At 41.9% G+C, this 18768-nt stretch overlaps 1 protein-coding gene across 1 annotated transcript in view; it reads right to left on the reverse strand.

Annotated features, from left to right (window-relative positions):
- VAT1L (vesicle amine transport 1 like) overlaps positions 1 to 2816 on the reverse strand; it is a 113097-nt gene extending 110281 nt beyond the window's left edge. The window contains exon 1 of the mRNA XM_043986036.1: positions 2413 to 2816. Within this exon, the coding sequence (XP_043841971.1) occupies positions 2413 to 2648 (236 nt within the window). The 5' untranslated portion in view covers positions 2649 to 2816. The remainder of the gene's footprint in view (positions 1 to 2412) is intronic.
- Between the last annotated feature and the right edge of the window lie 15952 nt (positions 2817 to 18768).

The raw sequence follows: 18768 nt of genomic DNA on the forward strand, positions 1-18768 counted from the left end.
CTGCCAGTGCAGAGGACTGGAGCATTTATGCAGTGAGAAAACAAGCCACTGTCCATCTATCCCACCCCACCCGTATGGGCTCAGCTCCACAGACTTGATTCATTGCTATAGAATACCTGATGCTCAGAACATCATTGCCTCGAGGGTTCGTGGTTCAGGGCAGAGAGCACTAGATTAGGTTTGAGTTCCCCCCCCCCCCAACACTGTGTGACCAACCTCCCTGGGTTTACTAGCTACCGCACAAAGGTTCTGTGAAGCTGATATAGTGGATGTCTCTCTATGGTTCATAAGGTGATTCCCGCCCTCCCCCCATCCCCCAGCAACCAAAAGAAATCATAGCTTTAGAGCTGGAAGGGACCTTAGAGATCATGTTCTCCAGCTGCCTCCTTTTAATGATTTGAAAATGGAAGCCCTTTTCCTTTTTCCTGTTCCCGTCTGTATCTCCTATTTGTGACTCACTTAAGGTCACTTATGTTCCAAATGGCAGAGCTGGGATTATACCCTATGTCCTCCCAGTTTTAAATCTAATGCTTCCTTCTCAGATATCAGGGCAGGTAATATTATTGGTCCTATTTTATAGATGAGAAAACTAAGGCTCAGAGGAAGCAAAATTACTTGTCCAAGGTGATACAGCAAGTTAGGACTCCAAAGACTCCAAGACCAACATGCTCTCCTCCCAAACTACACTGTCTCTTAAAGGAAGCATGATACAGGTGAGAGGGCCCTTGGTTAACTGGAAAGTTTCTCAGAGGGTTGGTCAGTTTGAACTGCTCTTAGGTTTCAACCCTCACCTTGCTCACAGGCGAACACAGGTTCTCATTTGGATAGGGCTGGGTTAACTGTTTTATTCATTTATTTTGAGAACACAGAGGCTTAGTAAATAAAGAGTAAATAGTAATGATTCTTGACAATTCACCTTTTGAACCTGAAAAATTATGGTTCAAAATCTGGGTAGAGAGAAAAGCAAAAGAAAAGGATTAAATTAATCATTTGAATAATTACAACATATAGTGTTAAAAAAAATCAAGGCAGGTGTCCAAGCCATAAGGAGAGAACAGGTCATCCATTTGTCAAATGGGCTACTCCAGTTTTCTGCTCTAGGGAGTGGTCAAAGAGAAGGAGTAGGGTGGGAGAGGAAGACAGTAGTCGACCCCTAGGCTGAAGCCTCCAAGGTGGCTAGGATGCAGGCTTGCACACAACTAATAATGCAACTCCCATTTCTAGAGTGCTTTAATGTTTACACATCACATTTGAACCAACCACTGTGTCAGGCAGGTTGTTCAGGGATTTTTATCTTCATTTTATAGAGGAAGAAACCGAGGTTCAAAAGAGAAAAATTCCGAGATGTGGACTCAATCTTGGGTTTGGAACTCCAAGACCACTCACTACTCGATCAACTGCAGAGCATCAAGCCCACCGCAGCTACGGTCACATAGAAAAGAAAGGGGGAAAATAAACTGGTGCCACTCCCTCTCTTGCCTTCTCCTACCATCACATCACACACATAGAATCAAGTCAAGTCTCAATTTCGTTCAAGCCGGACCTTGGCAGTAGTCCATCTCCAAACATCCCTTCAGACCCCTCCCAAATATTCTTCCCAGAATCACAACAGCTCTCAAGTATCTAGCACTTTTATGAAATTCCAAACCCATCCCTAATCTCCTTTGGGTTCCACACAGCTCCCAGATGAGTTTTATTATTCCCATTTTATAGCAGAGGAAACTGAGACCCAGAGAAGGAAAGGAACTTTCACCGGACCAATGACAGACACAGGATTTGAAAGGAGAACCACTGGTTCTCAACCCAGTGTTCATCCTTTTCCCAGGCATTTGGGAGGCTGTGGTGCCAAGGAGACTTCTGAGTGAGCATTCATTCTCTGAAGTGTCACCAACTCCTCCCAACACCTGCTCTTACACACTTTCTGGCACCAGAATGGAAAGGGTCTGCCTATGCCCAAGGCAGCGGAGCGGGTTGGGTGGGTGGGAGGTAGGTGGAAAATTGGAGGAGGTAGATGGAGATGAAGACTGGCTGCATTTGTTTTCAGGGTAAAAACAAAGGTAAGTAACTCCCTCATACACATATACACAGCCCTACACACACACACACACACACACACACACACACACACACACACACACACACACACTCTTTTCTCTGTGGCTGTTTCTGCCTGTCTCTCGAGCGCGCGCGCACACGCACACACTCAGACACACACAAAACTCTCCCACCCACACACCCAGACACACGCGAAAGCGCGCGCATGCACACGCGCGCACACACACACACACACACACGCACACGCACACACCCCTTCCCCACGGACACAGCTACAATCAGATCAGGGTGGCCGGGGATTGGTTTGGGAAGGGTCCGGGAATTGGGAGGAAGGAGAGGAGAGAGGTGATACTGGACCAGGCTTTGACGCGGATCTTGAGCTCGGCCTCCTGGGGCTCGGGCATGGGCCTCCGGCTAACCCTCAGCTTGCTGAGCCCGCCGAAGCCGGCCAGCAGCACTGCACGCATCTCCTTGGTGTCCCCGGCCCGAGGGCTGCCGCCTCCGCCGCCACCGCCCTGGGCCGCCTCGGGCCCGCCCTCCTTGGCGATCATCTGCTCGGTCTCCTCCGCTTTCTCCGCGCCTTCTTTGGCCATGGTGCGGGGCTGGTGTCTGCAAGCTCTGGGAACGCTCCGGTTGCCGAGCGCAGAACTGGGGATGCTCTGCCGCCAGCCGAGAGCAGCGGCTGATTCAATGAGGCTCCCTGGTCCCTGCTCCCGGCCCCACTGCCGTAATCCTCAGAGTAGCTGCGTCCAAGAGCCCGAGCCCACTCCCACTCAGAGAGCGTCACAGCAGGGAGGGCCTTCACACATGGCCCGGCCCAGCCCAGCCCAGCCCAGCCACCTCCTCCCACACGCGGAGGAAGCGGGACTCAGAGACCTGACCACATCTTCTTCCCAGAGTCACCTAGCTCGGTGGTGGCAGGTCTGAAACTGAACCCTACAGGGTCAGAGAATGTGCAAGTGGTGAAAGAACTTAGAACATAGGACAGAGAATGAAAGAGCTGGAATTTGCCTGCTTCTTTCCTTTGAACTCATTACACCCAGCCTTTTATGATATATGTTTTTTCTCTATGCTTGTCCTAAGCCCCTAGTTAGAACAACAACCATAAAGGAGCATTTATATAACATTTTAAGGTCTGCAGAGCACTTTACAAATACTTTTTTTTTTAACAACCTTGGGAGGAAGGTGCCATTATTATTCCCATTTTACAAATGAGGAAACAGAGGCAGAGTTTTTTTTAGAGAGAGACTTTATTTACTTAGCTTTATTATTTACTAAGTACATAGTAAGTGCTTAATAATTCTTCCTTCCATGCCCCCTTCCCTCCTTCTCCCTTCTTTTTCTCCTCTTTTCAGTGGTTTACAGAGTTTGTTAAATGACTTGCCCAAAGCCACAGAACTACGGTCTGAGGCTGATTAATTAAACTCAGATATGGAGGCAGCTAGGTGGCACAGTGTTATATTATGTTAAAACACCCTTATCTATCATCTATTATATATTTAAAAACCAAGTTCACGTTCAACTCCCTCATTTTACCTGTGTTGGAGGGAACCTCCACCCTCCTCTTTCCCCCTAGAGTTGGAAAACCTCCTTGGTAGTAGTGCTGGAGGATGATTCCTGTATCATTTAGACAGGCGACCTGTTCAAAATTTAGACAAAACATGACCCCCGCCCCCAGGGAGCTTGCAGTCTGTGAGTTATACTAATTGCAGGCAGAGAGTCCCCAAATCTTCTCCAGATTTGTCTGGATAGATGCAAGTTTAGTCACTATTGGACTGTATAGAAAGTATATGCACTTCCAAATTCTGATACAAATCCTAGCTTCTTAAACTGTGGGTCTTGACACTATATGGGGCTGAGTAACTGAATATGGGGGTTGCAAAATTTTTGCAACAGGAAAAGGTTATGTATACTTAGTTTATATACCCAGGGTCTTGTAAAAAATTTCTCTGGTGAAAAGGGATCTCGAGTGGATAAAGTTTAAGAAGCCCTGATATAAATGACAGGATGAAATCCCACATCAACGAGAAGCAAAGGTACAAAAATATGTAATGGGAAAGGGGTGTTAATGGGATTTGATGACTATGGTTTTTTTTAGTATGGACTATGGTGAAATATTATGGTTAGGAGAAATTAAAACTGCCATTCTGGATTTTTACCCTTTGTATACTTTTTCCTTTAGTATAGATAGAAGGAAGCTAGTAGTACCTTTCCTCTGAGATGATCTCCACTCTAGCCTGTATATCTCTCATTTGTACATAGTTGTTTTCATGTTTTACCTTTTTTTCTTTGGATCTCCTAAACTTAGCAGGTGCCCAGTACATATTTATAAGGCAATAAAAAGATGCTTGGTGATTTCATTTGAAGTAGGGTCCTCACCCTCAAGGAGATCAGGTAGTTACAAGATGTAAATAACTACGTACATACAAGATATCTAGTGAGTAAATGGAGGACAATCTTAGAAGGAAGGGGGGAAGTGGGAGAACACCTTCTTGGGGTAGAATTTTTGAGCTGAGTCCTGGAGCTCCAGTTTTCCAGGGAAGAGATAGAGGGTAAAGCATGTACACAGGTGAATGTAGCCCAAAGAGGGGTTTTTATTTGATTGAGTGGTTGGGTTTGGGGATTTGGGGGTCCAGCCCTGGGATTTCATTGATATAGAAAAATCTCAATGTAGAAACTTCCTCTATTAACTTCTCTTCCTTAGTCTTGGAGAGCTGCTGGTGGCCCAGAGAGATTAGTCACATAACCGTGGCTGAGGCTGAACTAGAACTCAGGTCTTTTTTATTCTAAGGCCAATCTTCTATTAACAATACCTCACTGCCAATCAACTACAAATTATATACAAAGGAATTTCAGGAGAGACATACTGGAGGGATCCTGTAAGGGGGAGGGCCTGACTTGGGGTTTGAAGGAAGCTAGGGATTCTACATAGGTGAGAAGGGAATGCTTTACATATGTGAAGGACCACATGTTCCAAAGCATAGAAACAGGAGATGGGGAAGAACCAGCAGGGCAGTTTGACTGAAACAGAGAGCATTTGAAAGGCAGTAATGTGAAATAATGCTAGAAAGGGAAGGAGAGCCTGGAGAGTTCCTGGAGAGTCTTCAGTGCCAGGCCAAGTAGGCTTCCGCCAGTCGCAGATGACCAAATTTATTCTAGAACCAATAGAGAGCTATTGAAGATTTTGGAGTAGGGGAGTAACATCCTTAAACCTGTGCATTAGGAAGGATCATGGTAAGTAGCATAATACAGTGGAACTAGTACAGGTTCTAGAGTCACAGAACTGAGTTCAAATTTTGACTGTCACTTAATGCTTGAGTAACCACAGGCAAGTCATTTAACCTTTCTGGACCTCAATTTCCTCATCTGTAAATTGAGAGAGTTTACTAGATGATGTCTATGGTCCCTTTCAGCTCCAAATGCATGATCCTATGTGTGGCCTGGAAATATCAAGCTGGGACTCTATAGAGAATGATTGAAGAAGAGAGTCTTGGAAACAAAGAAACCAATTAGGAGGCAATTGTAATAGTCAAAACAAGGGTCTAAGATATTTCATTCAATAAGCATTTATTACCACCTACTATGTGCCAGGCACTGTGCTAAGTACCAGAAATACAAATAAGAAAAAGAAAGACATTTCCTGTATTCAAGTTGCTTACAATCTAATGGTGGAAGACAACACGAAAAAAAGAAGCTGTAAGGGGAGCTGGGGAGGACACAAGGGGGCAACCGGCTTGGAGACATCTTGTTGAGGGAATTCAATTAGGCAGAGCAGCAGATTCAAACTGCAGTGAGCTGCAAGTCCAATTTCTGCTCTCTATAAATATGGAAGGCATTGGGAGGAGTTTGGTACCCCACCCCACAGGCCTCCAATTAGAGGGGAGAGAAGGCTGAGGAAGGTAGTATACAGGTTTGAGTTAGCAGCATGGTGATGAGATTGGAAGTGATGAGTTTAAGCTAGGGACTCAGGTCTCTCAGTAATTCTTTTAAAATAAATTTTAATTAGTATTGTTTTACATTGACTAAATTTCCTAGTAAATTCTTTCCCCCAACTAGAGAGCCACCCTATCTAACAATATTTTTCAAAGAAAAAGAGGAAGAAGAGGAAAAAAACATTTTCAAAACACATCAATACATTTTTAAAAATCTGAAAATATATGTTCCATATCTTGCCAAGGAGTGTGTGTATGTGGGGAGGTATTATCTCATATCTCTTCTTTGGGGCTATTCTTGTTTTGTGGTTTTGTGGAGACTTTTTCATTTCCATTGTCCGTCCAGCAACTCTTGTCACTGGAGGACTTAACCCTTTCAAGCCCAGAACCTCCACACTAAGGCCTCGATCTTTGGGTTGGGGTTGCTTCACTATACCTAGTGAAGCCAAGCTTTTCTTCATTCCCCTGGGTTTCCCCACACCAGCTAATATTTTGTTCTTATCCCTCCTCCCCCATCACTTTTCCAGCTCTGGAATCATAATCAAATTAAACGTGCTCTTCCTCCTGGAAAGAGTGTGTCAATCTGCTCCTTAAGGCTCCACTCACCCTCCCCAAAGCTTTCCTGACTGAAATACCTCTCTCTGTGCAGCATTCCTCTATCGACATATAAATTCCCTGAAGGAAGGAGCTGTACTTGTTTTTGCATTCCTAATCCTAGTGCTTAGCACAATGTGTGGCATATAAGTGCTTAATAAATCCTATCAATGCTTTTTCATTCATTCAAATGCTTTCTTTCCCTGTCCCTTCTTCTCAGGGTCCTCTACTTGATTATATACGGCACAGAGCTGAGAAAGACTCCGAGCACAGAGATGGGGAGGGAGAGTAGGTGGTCTGGGAGGGAGGCCATAGGACTAAAGAGGCTTGGTTTTCTTCAGTTCTACATTGGGGGCGGGATGGGGAGAATGGGGTTCAGTAGGTGGGGGGAGAAAGGAATCTTGACCTCTGAAAACCACATCATGTTTTCTAGAGAGGTTACCCTAGAGAGAGCCAAAGAGACATTTAGTGAATGAGAACTCAGTCAGGAGAGGGGGTGTGTTGGTGGGTTTGAATCAGGAACTCTGCCATTTACTTGTGTTATAACTAAGCAAACCACTTGTGCTCTCTCGGCCTCAGTTTCCCCTTGTTTGAATCAAGGGGACTGGATTAAAAAGGCCCCTAAATTCCTTTGTATCTCTGGTGTTCTGTGTGAGCAGAAAGAGTCCTGGACCTATAGGCAGGGCACCTGGTTTCAAGTTAATAACATCAACAATAATAGTATTTACTTATGTAGCCCTTTAAGGTTTGCAAAGCACCTTACATACCTCATCTCATTTGAACCTCAGAGAAACCCTGTGAAGTAGATAATAGAAGCGTTATTATTCCCGTTTTTTAGATAAAGAGAAGCCCAGAAGGCTTAAGTGTTACACCACTCATAAATATCTGAGGTGAGATCTGAACCCAAATTTTCCTGATTGGGCCAGTTAAAAAGTGGGAGAGGCATATGACCTTAGATCCAGGAAAAGCTGGGTTCAAGTCTCTGAAACATACTGGAATATACTAGATCTAAAGAAACTGCCTCTAAGTATACTGTCTCTGAGGCAAGTCACTTACCTCTTGGTGCCCCAGGCAGTTCTCTGAGACTGTAAGTTGCACAGTAGGTGGTCACCTGCATTGGTAAAAGGAGTTTCCACCCTAAGAATCCCAATGGTCCAGTGAATGAAATCTGAGATCCATCCTTTTCCCTCTTGACTCTAGCCTAAGGTTCTATCCCTTTTGCCCTGCTATCTTTCTGCTAGTACAGTTGTATGACTATAGACAAGTTACTTTCCTTTCTGGAAGGTGTAGAGCAGGAAAAGACCTCAGAGGTAGTCGGTCCAACCTCCTGCTCTGTAAAAGAAAGGGCTTGGATGAGATGACTTCTTGGATCTCTTCCTGCTCCAAAGCTATGGCTCCATGAACCTATGGAAGAGACCACTGAGGCAATCTATTCCAAATGGCCTTTCCCAGAATCAGCCTCTTCTCGATGGCATCCCACCTGCCAAGTTCTCATTCAGCCCCTTCTTGAAGATGTTTAGTGATGGCAGAGCCTGTGAGCTTCTGAGACTGGTCATTCCACCTCCAGAAAGCTCTACTGAGCCTAAACCTGGTTTTCTGCAGCTGTACCCCCAACACTGCTCCCAGTTCTGCCTGTGGGGGCTAAGGATAATATGTCTAAGCTTTCTCCTGACCACTTTTTGGAGAGAAGACAGAGATTCCTGGTGAAGTCAAATGAACACTAGATTTGGAGTCAGAAAACCTGAGTTCAGATTCTGGCTCTGATGTTTCCTCCTTACTAGAGAAACAGGGGAAGCTAGGTGGTGTGGTGGATAGAGCAGTGGCCCTGGAGTCAGTAGGACCTGAGTTCAAATCTCACCTCAGGAACTTACTAGCTATGTGACTTTAGGGGGCAAGTCACTTAACCCCAATTATCTTAAAAAAACATCCGGGGCAGCTAGGTGGCACAGTGGATAGAGCACTGGCCCTGGAGTCAGGAGTACCTGGGTTCAAATCCGGCCTCAGACACTTAACACTTACTAGCTGTGTGACCCTGGGCAAGTCACTTAACCCCAATTGCCTCACTAAAAAACAAAACAAAACAAAAAATCCAGGGCCATCTCTAGTCATCCTGATGTATATCTTTCCACTGGACACAGATGGCTTTGTAGGAATGAGGTTGGTGACCTTGCACAGCCCTCCCTCACTTAAATCCAATTCACTTAAAGTCATGACATCACCCCAATGCCATGGTCCTCTTCAAGAACAAAGGACAGACAACAACTACAGAAATGGTTCAAAGAATTAAAGATGTTTGACCTGGAGAAAAGGCAAGTCACTTTTTCTCTCTGGGCCTCAATTGCTCATGTATAAAATGAGGTGGTTGTTGTGTAGCTGTTTCAGTTGTGCCTGATTCTTTGTAATCCCATTTAGGGTTTTCTTGGTAAAAACACTGGAGTGGTTTGCCATTCCCTTTTCTAGCTCATTTTACAGATAAGGAAACTGAAGCAAATAGGGTTAAGTGACTTGGCCAGGGTCACACAACTAGTGTCTGAGGCTAGATTTGAATTCAGGTCTTCCTGACTCCAGAGCTGGCACTCTATCCTCTTTGCCACATAGCTGCCCCATAAAATAAAGATGTTGAGCTAAATAATCTCCAAGGTCCCTCCCTGTGTTAAATCCTATACATATGCTTGTTCCCTCCCTTCTCCTTACCTCCTCACCCCAACCAGTTGCTCAAAGTCTTCTGTTTTCTAAATAAACACTGCTTTTCCTTCAACTGATACTTCTATTGCCTACCTTCCAGTCCTTTCACTACCCTGGTCACCCTTAATTTTAATTAATTTAAATTTAATTTTAAATTTAAGAATATTCCAGCATGCACCTGTTTCTTCTAGAATGTGGGGTCCGAAACCTTACCTTGCTAGGTCTAAAGGTCCTCCTTCCAAGAAAAACTCTCCTTCATTATATATTCAAAGAATCATAGCATCTCAAAGCATAGGACTGAAGATGTTTATGGACAGAGGAGCAGAGAGGGAAAGTCTTGTCTTGGGAAAGAATTGGTCTAAGGTCACATAGTTATGCTAACTGAACAACAGTAAGGAGCTTATGCTGGATAGAGCCTTAGGCAGAGTAAGAAAGGGATATCAATTGGACCAGGAAGTTTCCCGCTGAGGAAACTCAGAGCAATCACAGGATCTCAGAGAGCATCAAGTCCCGCTCATATCTGAGCAGGCATCCCTTCTACAACATCCCCAACATAGTAGTCACATAGTAGGATCCATACAATCTCCATTTCACATCTGCTCTCAAACACTTACTAGCTGTGTCACTTCAAGCAAATCACTTACTCTTTGTACACCTCAGATTCCTCATCCATAAAATGAGGATAATAATAGCTCCTGCCTCCCAGGATTGTTGTGAAGACCAAAGGAGACAGTATTTGCAAGATACTTTCTCAAATTTTGCAGTACCACAGAAATGTAAATCACTGTCACATTTGCCTAATGCCACACTTCAAGTAAGTAACAGACCCAGATTTTCTGACTCCAAGTCCAGTGTTCTTCACTCTCTCAGCAATGGCATAATTAATTATAATTCCCTCAAACAAAGTCTGGGAAGAGCTTCTGTCTAGCCCATTGCTAGAAAAATCCATAGCCATCCTTAGGTGCTGGCAAATAAGGAAGATTATTATTAACAGTAATAATCTTTTGATTCTCATAAACATTTTATAGAAATGGAAAAATTGGCATATGATTCAGTTACTTTTGCTGACCTTTCCTAATTGTTTTCTTTTGAGTAATAACAAGAACTGAGATCCCCCCCCCCTTACGCATTTGGTAGCCTCCCTATCTTTTAGATATGTTAAAAATCAACCCATCAAAATGATGCACTCCCATTATAGGCTTCCTCTATTTTCGACTTCAGCTGCTCTTCCTGCCTTTTTTTTCTAGTGCCATTTCTAATTCCTTCAACAGCCAGTCAACAAGCCTTTGTTAAGCATTTGCTACATGCCAACTGCTCTTAGAGCCTAAATATGGTGACTTCACACTCACTTTTGAGGACAAGAGTATGTTACAGAAATGTCAATGGCTCATTTCGACTTTCTGCCTTTTCGAGGTCCTCCTTCCATTCCCATCCTTCAGTGCACCCAGGAGGACCTGGCTCCACTGGGGGTCTTACCAAGCTCTCTGGGGGCCTATTTTTCCCACCCATTGTTTCATGTTGTTTTGTGAGGTGATGCTGCTCATACTTACACATCCTCCACCTCCTCCTCCTCTTGAGCCTTTACAAGCACTAGTTTGTATTGTAATCCAGCATTCCCTTGGCTGCTGCCCTTTTTGCAAGAGTTTACTGATGGAAATGATTTTTAGACTCTTCTGTTCTCCTCACTGCAGTGATTAGTTTATATAGATTAAACTTCATTAAGAAATAGTGACAATCTGTTGATATCTGTTCTTTTATTCACTTCCCATTTTTGTTATTAATTTAAAAAACGAGGCCAGTTTGGAATTGCCTAAATTACATGTCATATCTTCTCATTTTTATTCCTTATACTTTTGATTTTTGCTCTGATAAACCAATGATCTGACTATTTAAATAGAGATGATTAGGGAAATGATACACATATGTAATTAGACATTTATTATTTGTTTAAATATTATTAATTTCATTAATAGTGTTTAATATAAACAATTCCTCCTGACATTAAAAAAGTACACTATATAGGTATACACACACACACACACACATATATATACACACACACACACATACACATATAAACACCTATGTGTATATGTATATATGGGACTTCTATGTAGTCTTCATGTTCTGGTTTGCCTAGTTTCTTATTTCCAAACAATGATTTTCATCATGTTTTATTCTTCTTCCTCTATTCATACATTTGCATTAAAGTCACCAAGTGTTAAAATATATATTGCCGGGAGCGGGGGGGGGGGGGGGGGGGGGGGGGAGAGACGCTAGGTGGCACAGTGGATAGAGCACCAGCCCTGGATTCAGGAGGACCTGAGTTCAAATCCATCCTCAGATCCTTAACACTTACTAGCTGTGTGACCCTGGGCAAGTCACTTAACCCCAATTGCCTCCCCAATATATATATATATATATATATATATATATATATATATATATATATATATATATATATTGCTCTATTATGAACTAACAAGAGTGAGTCCCTCCAAGGAGGGGGCAGGAGATTCTTTGTTTGCCTTCCCTTCCTACCAGTGAATTCATCCACAGTAGGTACAGCTACAAATAACTAGTCTCAGCCTTGGTGCTCCTGGTTCATGCCTAAAGGAAGGGAATCACCAAGAAATCCCCTTTGGGTGACGGCGAACATGCCCAGTCCTTCAGATACTCACCGAGAAAGACCATGCTGGCAGCAAGGAGTAATGCATTAGTCACATTTTAATAGGGCACAAAGAGTACAGGGACAGACAGTGCTGGGGTGGTGCAGGGAATGGGATGGATGGTAGAGAGAGGCAGACTGATATGGAACAGTGTATTTTGGGAACTGGCTAGTAAAGGGAAGTGGGTAGCATGGGGAAGAGAAAGGGGAGGGAGAAGGGCACAGAGAGTCACTTACATAACTGCATATTGGACTTTGGCATGATGGACCCTATAGCAGGTAGAGGGGCACTCAAGGGGCAGGATTTGGGGGGGTAATATTTTTATAGTTTTGGTTGGGAGGGGGCTGACAGACTAACTCTAATTCATACCACCTTAGGGTTTCATTTGCATAATTTTTATGTGACATACAGTTATCCCTTCTACATTGAGGGGATCAGGGGCATAGCAGCCCTGCAATCTGGAAAATCCCTGTAAAATTTTTTAGTCCTCCTCCCTTTATACTAGAGAAGAAGTCTGAATTATTATAGTTTTAAAAGATAAAATATGTTGAAATTATACATTACTACACATATATTTTATGCCTTTCTGAGTTTCTAAATTTTTCCATGTTGTCTACTGGCCTTTGCATGTTTGTGGCTTCTGCAAAACTCTGAAAAAATTCCCATTTAATTTCTTATGCCAATCCATGACACATAATGAAACCACTATGGAGAAAGTTGCAATGTAGAAAGGATAACTGTATAATTTACATAACACTGAGAATGCCTGGAGCTTATCTGCAGCTTACAGACTGAGGGCTCATGTTGGGGCCTAGCTGGCTTCTCCTAATTTATCACATAGTCTTAGGATGTAGCCTCAGTTAATTTATGAGACAGGTTTACAAGTCATTTCTATGTTCTTCTTTACACATTTCCTATGATTTTTATGTTATGCTGGCTACTTATATACTTACTATGTATGCGTATGTGTATATGTATATGAATGAAAAAGCATTTATTAGGTACTTACTGTGTTCCAAGCCCTGTGTTAAGTACTGGAGATACAAATACAAGCAAGCAAGGTAGTTTCTCCCCTCAAGGAGTTTACATTCTAATAAGGGAAGACAACACATATAGGTCAGTGGTGGCCAGGGAGGATTTGGACAGGAAAGTCAGAGGGAGTGGTGATCAGGGCCATAGGGCAACTGACTGATACACTCTTTTTTATGTCCATAAAAGTATTTTATCATTTTCCAGTCACATGTAGAGATAGTTTTCCAAAAAAAATGTTTAAATAAAAGTATTTTATTATTTTCCAATTACCTGTAGAAATAGTTTTCAACATTTGTTTATATAAGATATACAATATCTTATATACAATAACATCACACACATTTTTGCATTAGTCATGTTATATGAGAAGAATCAGAGCAAAAAGGAAAAACCTCAAAAAAGAAAAACAACAGCACCAAAACCAAAAGGAATAGTATATTCCAATCAGCATCCATCATGTGTCCTTTGGAGCTTTCTTGTACCATTGTATTGGTGAAAAGAATCTAGTATATCACAGTTGATCAACACATAATGTTGATGATACTGTGTATAATGTTCTTCTGATTCTGCTCATCTCACTCATCATCAGTTCATGCAAGTCCTTCCAGGTTTCTCTGAACTCCTCCTGCTCATCATTTCTTAAAGCACAATAGAATTCCATTACATTCATATACCACATCTTGTTCAGCCTCAAAATTTGTTTTTTGGGTTTTTTTGGTGAGGCAATTGGGGTTAAGTGACTTGCCCAGGGTCACACAGCTAGTAAGTGTCAAGGGTCTGAGGTTGGATCTGTACTCAGGTCCTCCTGAATCCAGGGCCAGTGCTCTATCCACAGCACCACCTAGCTGCCCCAAAATTTGTTTTTATAAGATTTCTAGTTTCAAATTTTTCTCCCTCCCTCCCCCCTCCCCAAGACAGCAAATAATCTGATATAGGTTATATATGTACAATCAAATTAAACATATTTCTGTATTACTCATGCTGTGACAGAAGAATCAGAGCAAAAAGGAAAAACCTCAAAAAAAGAACAACAACAACAAAAACAATAGAAACAGTATGGTTCAATCTGCATCTAGATTCCACAGTTCTTTTTTTTCTGGATTTGGAGAGCATTTTCCATCATAAGCCCTTTGGAACTATCTTGGACCATTGTATTGCTGAGAAGAATGAAGTCTATCACAGTTGATCAACACATAATGTTGTTGATACTGTGTACAATGTTCTGGTTCTGCTCATCTCACTCAGCATGACTGATACATTCATTCATGAAATAGTAGTGTTAATTCGATGGCTATTTTCAGAGCTATACTTGGAAAGGGGGTGGGAGCTACCACTGTGACAGTATGACATGGAGATGGCTGGGAAGTGGCATGGTGGGACTAAAGGTGAATGCTCACAAATCAAAAGGTCAGAAGCACAGAGATGGACTGGAGTGAAAGAAGGCAAGAGCATGGGTGGAATGGATGGCTGGAAAGTGGCATGCTAGGTCTTCTTAAATTCCAGTGCTCATTTTTCTGTGCAACATTGCCTCTCCCCTATCCTCTCCTATTTATCTGGGACATATTGAAACAAGACTATTAGTACAGTGACACCAGTGATGAATGCCATCATTCCCTAAAGTAGGAAGAGTCAGAAGTGTAGTAAGCCCTGGATGGGCAAATATACTGGGAAAGGAATGACCAGGTTCTGGAAAGATACTGGGAACATCAAAGTACTCCCTGCCACACTAACAGGCAAATTCCTGAGAGTACCATGCTCACCAGAATTATATTACCTGCAATTTTCTGTTCTCCAGTCTGACTACCAATCTAAAACAGAATCCGATTTTAGGACCCCTGATAAAACAGTATCTAGCCACAAAACCATAACTAGAAATCTTCATTTTGAGCTTGACTGGCATATCGCGATAAAATGTCACTTAAAATGGGAAAGAAGCTGTAAGGTGCTAAATTTTATGAAATACCATAATTTCCACTGAGCACAGACATTGTGATGTGATGAAGCACATCTCTGTTTGCAGACCACTGACCCATTTACTTTCTATATTAACTGGTGGGGTGGTCGGGGGACAGAACAAGATACAATTTCAACATGTGGTTTTATTTGGAGAAACTTATCAAGTTTGTAGAATTTATGGAACATTTGTATATTTTTTTCTGTCTTAAACCTTTGTGACAGATGTTGGCACATAAGCTACAATTATTGCCATGGTGATCTTTTTACAAATACCTGTTTTATAAACACTGCTATGGGAAATGACCATGTGTTTCTTAAATTGAAATTCCTTGTCTTTAGATACATGATAAAAGCCAACACTGTGAACTGGCTTCTTCCAGGAAAATCTCTGGTGTGCTGAGCTAAGTTGCGAGTGAACTCTGCGATGGACTTCTACCTATCATTATGTATCTGGTTCTACAAACTTTTTTTTTTTTTTTTGTGCTGGGCAATGAGAGTTAAGTGACTTGCCTAGGGTCACACAGCTAGTAAGTGTGAAGTGTCTGAGGTTGGATTTAAACTCAGGTCCTCCTGAATCCAGGGCCAGTGCTTTATCCACTGCACTACTTAGCTGCCCCCTCTCCAAACTTTTAATGTTATTCAAGGTCAATCCTTCTCTATCCAAGAACAGGACAACTTTTCTGGGAGTTTAGCTGGAAAAGGGAGAAGAGTCATGATGAGTTATTGTATTGAGCAGATGGCAGGGTCATGTGATTTTTTTTTTAATATGAGGGAAACCTAGACATGTTTGTAGCCATGGGGAAGCAACCAATAGATAAGAAAAGATAGAAAATGAGATAGGGGATAACTAAAGAGAAAAATTCCTTTAGAAGGAGAGAGAGAGGATGAGATCAAGAGCATAATTAAAGGAATTGGCCTTAGCAAAAAGAACCATCTCTTCCTCAGAGCCTGAAGCAAAGGATAAGAGAAAAAGGGGCAATATAGAGGTATTTTGAGATACAGAGTAAAGGAGAGGAACTTATGGTGGATGTCCCAATTTTCTCAGTAAAGAATTAGGCAAGGTCCTTTGCTGAGAGGGGAAAAAATGGTATAGGGACTCTAAGGAAAAAGAAGGGAGCCACTTTGGGGAAGTGAATCCATTAGAAAAGAATAAAAGAGTTGCTTTATAGACATTAGGGCCCAGTGGAGGCTAATTAACCAAAAATTTTAGTGGACTAAGTCTACACTGTTGTGTGAATTTCTCTAGCAGCATTCAATAATATTTAAATAAGATCAGAGAAGGCAGAAGATGAGGGTAACCCAAGGCTGGGGCTTGGTAAGGCATGACTAGCCCTAGGAGAAGGGAGACAAAGATTGAAATGTAGGGGACTGTGTAACTAGTCAACCACAGAGAGAAGACTATGAGGAAAGGAAACAAGAGAGAGAGAAAGAAGGGATGAGAGAACCTGGATGTCACCGTGAAAACCAAAAATAGGTTTAGGAGGAGTGAGGTGGCAGGAGAAATAGAAAGAGAGGAAATTGGAATTTCAGCCATAGGGGGCTCACAGAAGAGGATTGTAGAGTTCAAGATAATCAAGATAGCATAAAGCAGGATCACTAAGAGATCACTGTCCTTGTTGGTGAATGGTATGAGGTAAAAATGTAACTCATGGGAGTTGACAGGTCTGATGAGCTAGTTGGGCAGAATGTTTGAAGACACAAAATTTGAGGGCCTGGGTTGGGATGGAGTAGAAGAATGTGTGCCATGTACTGAACTTCTTGAGAAAGGAGGGATAAATATGCTGGAGCTGGGTAAATGATTAAAACAATGATTAGGATAGGAGGGATATAAATGGAAGGAAGTAATCTCAAAGAAATTACTTAATGATGGTAACAGAGTGAGTATGGGAAAGTGGCAAGGGGGAACAAAGATTCTGCCTCTTACTCCACTGTGTCAAGGCCATGAAAGGAGGAGCAATCAGTCCTTGAGAATATGGCAGGGAATTAGGTGCTCACTAGAGACAGCCAGGTTTCCATGAGCATGTGAAGATGGAAAGACTATAAGAGAAAGACTTCTACAATAAAGTGGAGTTTGTTAACCATTGAACAGGGATCCTTAAGTCACATACAAGAAGATAGGATCTGGGGAGAGTTAAAGGAGAGATGAAAGGGGCCAAGTGCTTAATAAATGTTTGTTGAATTGGTTATCCAGACTCTGACTGAAGATCTATAATAATGGGAAATCCACTACTTCCAAAGACAGCAAATTATACTTTTAGATACTCAGGTACACTTCCTCAATTTAGCTAAAATATAAAATTTGTGGAGGGGATTAATGTAATATGCAATGTGACAAAAGGATGAAAAAGTTAGATTTAGAGCTGGGATTTTCAGATAGTCTAGACTAATATCCTCATTTTGCAAATGAGCAAACTGAAATGCAGAGAGAGGAAGAGATTTTTCCAAGGTCATACTGGGAGTAAATAACACAGCTAAGATTTGAATAGAGGTTCTCTAACTCAAAATTCAGTTCACTTTTCATTACAGCACTCTGTACCCTATTGTGGAAGACCTTGAATGTCAGGAATAAAAAGAATCTGAATTATACCCAATGAGCTCTAAGGAGTTAGCAAAAGCTTCAGAACAAATAAATGACAAAACTTACTTCTCTCACCTCACAGAAGGTTAACAAATTAAATCCTGGAACAGTTCTTGTGTTGCTATGGTACTAATCATTTCTCATGAGTCTTATACCAAATAACCCAGCCTTGTGTTAGCTCTGGAATTAAAGGGTTGTGATTTACTCCAAGCCATCACTCACCCCCTTTAATCAGTACTGTTTAGACAAGGGATGATATTCTTTCAGTCAAAAATGATAAAGTCAGAAAGGAGCTGTTACTAATATTTATGAAGGCATAAATAGAGCAGCACAGGTGAACATAGGCTAAATCACCAGATTATAGAATCTGAGAGACAGAATTCCAGCTATGACACTTATTGGTTCAACTGGCCAAGTCACATAAACCTACAGAATCAGGATCCTCATTTGGAAAACAGAGTAACTACCCTAACTTACCAGGTCATTTCTAATCAAAATTTCATGAAAGTGAAAGCTTTCTATAAATCCCAAATGACTACACACATGTAAGGTAGCAGTTTTCATTCTACCCAGGAACAATCATCTTTCTAAAAAAATTCTTATTGATGTATTATGTTTTTATACAACATTCATTCCACAATAATCCTTCCACTAATAGTAACTTCCCTTGTGAAAAAGGGGGTGGGGTGTAGTTAAGCAAAACTGCCTGACAAAGTCATTGCAACAGAGTATATAGAATTCTGCATTTGGTGTATGCCATTTCTTACCAGAAATAAATTGAACTCAACAATTCAATAAACATTCATTAAATATCTACTGTAACTTGAGTACTGTGTTAGGCACTGGGGATTACAAAGATAAAAGATGAAACAGTCCTCACCCCTCAAGGAGTATAAGTTCTTTTAGGAGGAAACAATATAGATGCAGAAAATTAAATACAAAATATAAACAACTTAATTTCCAGGCAGAGGATACAAGTGGCTATCAGGGTAGGCTTCCTGTAGAAAGTGTAACTTAAGTGGAGCTTTGATGGAGCGATGAATCCTAAAAAGCGGGTAAGGAGGGAGTACATTCCAGGTGTGGAACGCACAGACAGAAGACTGAATGTTGTTCATGAGGAATAGCAAAAAGATGAATTTGGTTAGGCCACTGAGGTAGGTGAGTGATGGGTACTTAGCCTGGGAAGAGAGGCTGAAGTCTTGTTGTGCAAACAGAAGCCTGTGTTTTGTCCAAGACACAAGAGGGAGGCCTGATGGCCTACAAAAAC

The sequence above is a fragment of the Dromiciops gliroides genome, chromosome 2 (genome assembly GCF_019393635.1).
Source record: "Dromiciops gliroides isolate mDroGli1 chromosome 2, mDroGli1.pri, whole genome shotgun sequence".
Taxonomy (NCBI): Eukaryota; Metazoa; Chordata; class Mammalia; order Microbiotheria; family Microbiotheriidae; genus Dromiciops; species Dromiciops gliroides.